The sequence below is a fragment of the Camellia sinensis genome, chromosome 7 (assembly GCF_055761805.1).
Source record: "Camellia sinensis isolate YWXY chromosome 7, ASM5576180v1, whole genome shotgun sequence".
Classification (NCBI taxonomy): domain Eukaryota; kingdom Viridiplantae; phylum Streptophyta; class Magnoliopsida; order Ericales; family Theaceae; genus Camellia; species Camellia sinensis.
In genome coordinates this window covers 81,696,893-81,705,727 of record NC_138967.1, presented here as the reverse complement: position 1 = coordinate 81,705,727, position 8,835 = coordinate 81,696,893, and the positions used below count along the sequence as shown (strand labels likewise).

The 8,835-nt window shown below is 48.7% G+C and overlaps 1 protein-coding gene across 1 annotated transcript; it reads left to right on the top strand.

Annotated features, from left to right (window-relative positions):
* Window positions 1-471: 471 nt before the first annotated feature.
* LOC145794700 (uncharacterized) lies at window positions 472-2,021 on the top strand. Its single transcript, XM_082877093.1, has 3 exons — window positions 472-1,059; window positions 1,140-1,238; window positions 1,447-2,021. The coding sequence occupies exons 1-3, from the start codon at window positions 655-657 to the stop codon at window positions 1,882-1,884; spliced, it is 942 nt and encodes a 313-aa protein (XP_082733219.1). The 5' UTR covers window positions 472-654; the 3' UTR covers window positions 1,885-2,021.
* The last annotated feature ends 6,814 nt before the right edge of the window (window positions 2,022-8,835 follow it).

The window sequence follows — 8,835 nt, the reverse complement described above, 5'->3', positions numbered from 1 at the left end:
CCTGGCTACCCTTTACTTTTATATGAGCGCGACCTCCCGCGGGCGGGGCGATTTACTTGGCGGCTACTGGAGAGCCTGGGAGGTACTTTTCTGTCCTCTTGATTTACATTTCTGCTCTTCATTACTTGTACATTACACACACAGCGCACTTTTACAGTCTGTATTTTGCTCTCAGCATTTCGTACTTACATTCTGCACTGTTTTTCTCAGCTATGGGTCTATGTATACTTCCCAGCATTAGCCCCAGAGTTGGAGGTGGCAGGGGTTCCCATGACCCCATACTCACTGGTGTTTGAGGGCCCGCACCAGCCGAGACCTCGAGAGACCCTCCTTTACCTGCGACAGTACTTTGACACTGTGCGACATTCAGAGGTACCTCAGAACTTTCAGTTCCTTTCATTTTCATCTTTGATTTGCTCTGCATATTCTCGATTTCTGATTGGTTTATGCATTTATCATCCGCAGATCACATGGCAGCCCTGGGTGTCCCTGGGTGATGGTCTCCGACTTCAGTATACCGGAGGGTCGGACATCTCCCAGTATAGGGTCCTGCTCGAAGGGCCGGTTGGCAGGGCCTGGTTCCTGGGGGAACGCTTTCTGCGCCAGGTATGGGGGTATCTTTCTCAGGATCCTCCCGCAGTGCCCCCAGTCAGTATGCGGACTGCTGACAGGCTCTCTTACTCGGAGGTAGTTGGCGCCATGCTGGGTTGCGATGCTTTACTATATATTGAGGAGGGGGACTACGCCACTTACCGTCACATATACTTGATGCCTCCATTGACGGGAGCTCGTATCCCGATGATGAGGCCTGCCGGTATGTCATCCTCGGGCCAGGCTCGGGCTCGGGCTGCAGACGCCCCTTCTACTAGCAGGGCTGGTACATCCAGAGGTGGGAGTAGACCGGTTCCTCCGACTCCGTCGGCTTATCCTCATCCTGGATGGCCAGATATGCCCACTGAGTTGATGGCGTGGCAGTATGGAGCTATCTCCCCGACTCCGATTCCGCTAGAGCCTCCGATGCCCAGTGATCGATACGCCATTGATCCTGACTCACCGCTGGTATGCTCCGCTGTTTTTCATTCATCATTCAGATGTTTAGATATTTTTGTTCACTGATGATTATGAGCTCATATTTGCAGCCACCGCGAGGGTACATGGAGGAGGTGGTTGGACTGGTGGCCACACTCGAGGGCATGGTCCTGCGTAGGGAGGCACAGTTGTCTGTCGCGGGCATTCAGGTACCCTTCAGTTTTCTGGCATTTATCATACTTCTGATGACATGCTGATTTCTACTGCATCGATAGACTACTTGTGTAGAGCACATCTGACACACACCCCACTCGGACACTGCATTTACACGCACCCACTTCACGTAGCCTTTGCTTGTATCTGCATCTGATGTATATATTCGGACTGATGTATTTGAATTGAACTTTTTATTTTCAGATGCCTTCATGGTCCGGTCAGCCGCAGGCCAGGCCACCTGGGCCTCCTTGGGGAGCTGGGCCATCTGGGCCTTTTCAGGGAGTTGGGTCACCCGGGCCTTTTCAGGGGGCGGGGTCATCTCGGCCTTCCCGAGGAGCCGGGCCATCTAGGCCTTTTCGAGGAGCTCGAGGAGGGCCTGTCCGCAGACGCAGGGCTCACGTTGTGGAGGTGGAGCCTGATGAGGAGGAGGAGGATGCTGAGGAGGAGGAGGAGGCTACCGATCGTCAGTCAGAGACATCTACTGAGGAGGGGGGCTCCGGTTTTGGTTCGGGGAACAGAGGTGAGGCTGAGGGGGATCCTGAGGATGACAGCTCTGACCCAGATGATGCTGATGGTGCAGAGGTTTTCCCGCAGAAGAGGATGAGGAGTGCTTCTCGTTCCCGTTCCCGAGGACTTTGATGCTGTTGTTTCCTGCTTTATTTTTCTTTTTGCTAGTAGTTTGTAGCACTTTGCACATTGTTAGGCAGTTTTATTTTTTGTAAAACTTGTACCTTTGTTTGTTGTAAAGCATGATGGAATGAAATAGCTCTTGAAAAGGTGTTTGTATTTTAAACTTTTAGCATCGTATCGCATTATTTATTTCGCACAAAAATGAAATTGAATGGGAATGTGCATTGTGTAATCACCAAGTTAGGTAGTGAACCGACGCAACAAACTAAGCAACTCAACTTACTAAGATATAACAGGACCTTAGGAAGTTTACAACTCGATAAGCAAAATGCAACAACGTTGACAACGCAAATAAACAAGACTTTAACAAAGATTGTTTAAACAGAGAACAATGGCTCAAAAACATGAAACACGTCCGCTCGACAAACAACTCGATAAGCAAAACAACAACTCGATAATCAAAACAACAACTCGATAAACAAGACGACAACAGAGTGTACTTCTGACAATCTGGGCACCGGAACGCATCCGAAACGGAGGGAGATGAAGGCCTTTGACTCTCCCGTTGCATGGAAATGCTTGGAACTCTCCCTCGAAGGGTAAAACAGGGCGAAGGAGATACACTGCAGTATTGCCGGCCACCTATGGGGGCCGGCCGGCCAATTTTGTGGAGAGAGACAGCTGGCCGGCCATTTTTGTAAAAAGTAAATGGCTGGCCAGCCAGAAAAGGTGGCCGGCCGGCCAACTATTCCTGCAGCCTCCTGGTTTTTGACACGTGTCCCCGTGAATAGTGTTTTTCCTTCTATAAAAGCCTCAACTTCGGGAACATTCATTTCATCTTAGTTTTAGACAAAGATGGAGGCGTTTCTCGCAGAAAATCTCACATCTTGGATCTCTTCTCTAGATGGTTCGGAAAAGCTGAACTTCCGGGGTTTCGGCTTGAATGCACTATTCACGCTGAGCCGTACTCCGCTACAGCTCCCTTTTCTCCATGCCGCGGCAAGGTTCTGGAATCCAGTGACGCATGTTTTTAGCTTTGGCGGCCAAGAGATGTGTCCCACTTTCGAAGATTTTCAGGTTTTGATGGAGTCTGAATGCTCTGAGGTGATCTTGCCCTAGCTCCGTTTTGGCCATGCTCAGGCTTTAGGGCGGATGTGTGGGCTTACGGCGCATGACGCTCGATCTCTGATCTGCAGTGGGGAACTGGACATCCTCGGTTTGATCCATCGTTTTTCCGACGCCGGTGACTGCAGCAACCATTATTGGCAGGGTTTCCGGCAACACGCCCTCTGCTTATGTTTGTTGTCTCGCTTTCTGCTTTCCTCGAGCTTCGGCGGGGCTAGCATTCGCCTGATTGAAGTCGCCCAAGGTTTGAGAGAAGGAAAGAGCTGTATTGCCATGACCTTGGCCGAGACACTGATGGGCTTAGATTCTGTCTATCGCCGGGAGGCGACTAGGTTTACCGGGAGTCCACTGCTCTTGCAGGTAATGTTTCCCATCCGACCTCACATATATATTTGCTCACATCACTCGACCCTCAGGCTCGGTTTTTCTCACAAAACCCTTTTCCTCACTTTTTCTCTCATCGTACATCTCTCTGTTCTTTATTCTCTCATTTTCCATCCCTCCCCTAGGTATGGTTAATGGACAAGTTGCAGGTTGTGGATTCTTGCCCGGCCTATTCAGCTCGAGGCTACTTCTTTCGGCAGCGTCTAGTCAATGCTCTTGACGAAAGGTGGTGGTTCGATTGGATGTGCAATTTGTCCGTAGACGGCATTGCTTGGCGTTGTCCTTGGCTCAACCTCCCGGCAATGAGCTATAGTATGTCTCGGCTGATTGGGATCCAATTGATTGGTCTAACCCACTGCGTATTCTATTTTCCGTTCCGGTTCCTGCGTCAGTTTGGTCATGATCAGACCTGCCCACCGGAGGGGATTGAGTACCCAGCTGCTTTCCCGGTCCGGGGTGCACAGCTTGCCCGATATGCCACGGCATGGAGGACTAGAGAGCTCCTGGCCCCTGCTTCAACTTTCAGTTGCACTTTGTCCGATGAGTGCTTGGATTGGCTCAACGAGGAGGCGCAGGTTGGGCCTAGCTTGGCATCAGATGCTTCGTCCAGCTCTGGGAGGGGACGCAGAGATACTTGATTCAACTATGCCCCAAATTTATTGCTTATTTAGCATTTTCAAGTTTTCGTTATGAATGTACCAAAAAAAGCAACCTCGATTGTAATGGAAGAGTAGGAGAACTCAGTTTTGAAATCAATGAAATTGAAAGTTGTGGTACTGAAAATTTTCCGCTTTTGGTCCAAAAATGGTCTTAGTCGTAAAAAGATTGATTTGAACAAAGTCAACTTTTATTAAAATTTTTCAAAACTATTTTCGATGTCGATCAGAACTGGACACGCCGAAGATCTGTCACTGAGATGCACAACCCCAGATCCCTGCAACTGGAAAGTTGCCCCTAGTCTGAAGAACAATGCGGCACTTCATAGCAACGGAAAGTTGCCCCTAGTCTGAGTAACTTTGCACCGTCGCGGCAACGGAAAGTTGCCCCTAGTTTGAACAGCACTGTACCGGAGATCACGATAAATGCTGATGGATAAAGATGACTGAGATGATCAAAATGGACAGAGTTGATCGGGGAAAAGTTTATGGCTGAACTTCGAGGTGAAGTTGCCTACGTATCCCAAAGATGGGAATCAAGCCTTACGTAGTTCAGGCCCAGGTTCACTCGAGTATTTTCACTCTCCTTTTGCGCTCTAACTATTGCCAAGGCCGCCCTTTGCGGATTTTCAACCATGCGAGCTCAGTTTTTATATTTTCTAATTTTTTGTGCTCTGACTTTTGCCTAGGTCGCCCTTTCGGGTTTTCGGCCTAGCGAGCCTCTCAAGGATAGTATTTCTTCAACTTGTCCATATTGATCGGTTGTGAGAACTCCAAGCCATCTAGATCCATCAGAACCACAGCTCCACCTGACCAGATAGCCTTGATAATGTAAGGACCAGTCCAATTGGGTTTGAACTTGCCCCTTGGGTCGTGGATGGGAGCTCGGTTGTCTTTGAGCACCAAATCTCCTTCTTTCAGATTCCTGGACTTAACCTTCTTGTTGAAAGCCCGGGCAATTCTGCGTTGATAGCCTTGGATGTGGTACAGTGTTTTCAGTCTTCTTTCATCAAAGAGCATGAGTTCTTCGAATCTGCTTTGCTGCCAATCTGCTTCGGCTATCTGGCATTTAGCCAATACTCGTAACGACGGAACCTCAATCTCGATGGGTAGAACAACCTCCATTCCATAGACCAATGAATATGGAGTTGCTCCAGTGGAAGTTCTGATTGAAGTCCTGTAGCCCCACAGAGCAAATGGCAGCTTGTCTGGCCAATCCCGATAGGTTCCCACCATCTTCTGCAGTATATGCTTGATATTCTTGTTAGCGGCCTCAACCGCTCCGTTGGTCTGCGGCCGGTATGTAGATGACTTATGGAAAGCCACATTGTATTTCTCCAACAAGTCTACCACTTCTTTCTTGAAGTGGGAACCATTATCTGAAATTATCTCGTTTGGCACCCCGTAGCGACAGATGATGTTGTTTCTGATGAACTTTGCGACGTGCGACGCCTTCAACACCGCGTATGATTGGGCCTCGACCCACTTTGTGAAATAATCTATCGCTACCAGGATAAACTCATGCCCGTTTGACCCCTTCGGGGTAACAGCTCCGATCACATCAATTCCCCAGACTGAAAAAGGCCATGGCGAAGTCATGTTGTACAGTTTTGATGGCGGGATGTTCATGCGATTTGCATGGATTTGACACTTGTGGCATTGCCGAACAAAACTAATACAATCCTCCTCCATGGTTGACTAGTAGTAGCCCTGTCTGAGGATCTTTTTGGCCAGCATTACTCCATTCATGTGTGCACCGCACTCCCCCCCATGGATGGCTTCCATCAGGCATTTCGACTCTTCAGCTTCTACACAGAGCTTATGCATTCCCAGATGACCCCTTTTGTACAGCTTACCCCCGCAGATAATGAACTGAGCAGCCATTCTTCTGATGGCCCTCTTATCTTTGGCATTTGCCCCTAGTGGAAATTGACCTCATCTATGGCGGAAATTGACTCGTATGCTGGCGCAAACTTCTGATCAATAATGACTGGACGCATCCGGACTCCGGACGGGATGTCTATCATAGAAGATAGAGTTGCTAGTGAATCTGTAAACCTGTTGTTCTCTCTTACGAGGTGGGTGAAATTTAGCTTTTCAAACCGAGGAATTAGCAGATCTAAGGTTTGGTGGTAAATTATCATCCTTTCCTCCTTGACTTTCCAATCTCCTTTTGCTTGAGACACAACAAGGTTTGAGTCCCCAATGACGTCCAACCGTCTTGCCCCTAGTTCTAGGGCTGCTTCCAGGCCGGCAATACATGCCTCATACTTTGCCTCATTGTTCGAGACTTTGAACTGGAGCTTGAACGCTAAAGGGATACGGGAATCGTCAGGCGCTATCAGCAACACCCCTATCCCATACCCATACTGGTTTGACGCTCCGTCAAAGTACATCGTCCAAGTTTCATCTTCGACGTGCAGAATGGCTTCATCTGGGAATAGATACTCAACCGCTTCATCCCCCTCAACCGGGTGGTCGGCAAGGAACTCCGCTACCGCTCTCCCTTTTACTGACTTGCGCGTTACATACTTCAAATCAAATTCGGAGAGCAACAGTAGCCAACGAGCTAGCCTACCCGTAAGTGCTGGTTTCTCGAAAAGATATTTGATGGGATCCAAACGCGAAACCAACATTACAGAGTGGGCTAACAGGTAGTGTCGCAGCTTCCTGGTTGCCCATACCAAGGCCAAACAAGCCTTCTCCAGCGGTGTATAGCGGGTCTCGTAATCCAGCATCTTTTTGCTCAGATAGTATATGGCCCTTTCCACTTTGTCTTCTGACTCCTGCGCGAGCATGCAGCCCATGGTAGTCTCAGTTACCGAAAGGTACAATATCAACGGTCTCCCCGGCTCTGGTGGTGATAACACGGGCGGGTTCTGTAGATACTCTTTGATCTGCTCAAAAGCTGCTTGACATCGGCCGTCCCATTGGAATTTCTTTCCTTTCTTCAGGAGACCAAAAAGTGGTTCACAAGTCAAGGTTAATTTAGAAATAAACCGTCTTATGAATTGCACTTTACCCAGAAAGCCTCGCACCTCCTTTTCAGTCCTTGGTGGTGGCATTTCTAAGATGGCCTTGATTTTGGAAGGGTCGACCTCGATGCCCCTTTGTGTAATCAGAAACCCTAGCATCTTCCCTGCTGTAACACCAAACGTGCATTTCTGGGGATTCAGTCGCAGCCGAAACTCTTTGATCCTTTGAAAGAATTTTTGTAAGGCGGTGTAGTGGCCCTCTCTATCTTTAGACTTGACAATCATGTCGTCCACATACACCTCGACCTCTTTATGGATCATATCATGCAATATTGTAGTTGCTGCCCGTTGATACGTAGCTCCAGCATTTTTCAACTCGAATGGCATCACTCTATAACAATATGTCCCCCACGGGGTAGTGAACGCAGTCTTCTCCCGGTCTTCGGGTGCCATTACTATCTGATTATAGCCTGAGAAACCATCCATAAACGAAAGCAAGGCGTGTCCCGCCGTGAAATCCACCAATTCATCAATGTGTGGCAAGGGAAGTCGTCCTTCGGACTGGCCCTGTTCAAATCCCTGAAGTCTACACAGACTCGAATTCTGCCATCCTTCTTTGGCACCGGAACAATGTTGGCCAACCAAGTTGGATATTCAGATACCAGCAGGAACCCTGCGTCAATTTGCTTGGTGACCTCTTCCTTAATTTTGAGGGCCCAGTCCGGGCGAATCCTTCTGAGTTTCTATTTGACAGGGCGGGCCTCGGGATCAAGAGGGATCCGGTGCTGTACAATCTCAGGATCGATTCCAGGCATGTCTTCGTAGGACCACGCGAAAACATCTTTGAAATCTTTTAATAAAGCGACTAAGCGCTCGCGCTCCTCTGAAGACAACGTGGACCCGATCTGGACCAGCCGCGGGTCCTTCTCAGTACCAACATTCACAGTAGTGATTTTATCCATTAAAGGTTTAACAAATCTTTCCTGCTCTTGATCAATTAATCGTTGCAAAACTGGGGGAATTTCTCCCTCGTTGTTTTCATCAAAATTTTGAAAATCCTGATTTAAGCAATAAATCAAAGGCACAGAAAAATACTCAGAAACCACATCCACATCATTCTCATTAAATATTTCCAAGCCGTCAGATTCCTCTATTACAACAGACTCAAAAGAAAATGAAAATGACGACCTAGACAGGACTGTGGCATCCGGGTTATCACCCCCAGGAATACCGGACTCAGACTCAGTCGAGCTGGAATCTGATTCCGACGCATAAGATTCGGTAGAATCAAATTCCGGCTCACTACCTGACCCGGAGCTGCTAGATAAAAAGCCTTCTTCATATTGCCAGATGAGAGAAGGTGCGATAGATGCATCCAAGATCGGCGCTGGAAAGCCCGCAACTATTTCATCTCCAATCACAGAAACCGAAGAGTTATCCCCCAAGCACTCTTGGCCGATCGGAGGATCTGATAGTAGACTCGCCAGTGCTACCCCCATTTCAAGCTCTGTGCCCTCAGGATCCACTGTTTCACATTGCTCAACCTCAGTTGGTGGGTCTGTCTGCGCTTCAGCAACGTCATCCCCATATAATTGTATGTCGAAGAAGATTTCAAAGCCAGGTACGTGCTTCCCCTCCGCGTTTAGCCATGGCTCCGGGAAGCCGCAGAATGGAAAATCTTCCCCCTCCCGGACGAAACGTCCGTTTAGGGTACCCCAGATGGGCCTATGCATTAACTCAAATGGCTTCCCGGCCTTCTTTGCTCTGGCCCTTCCGGCCATTTCTTTTCCTTTCCTCACCCAATCCTCTTTGGTGGGCAG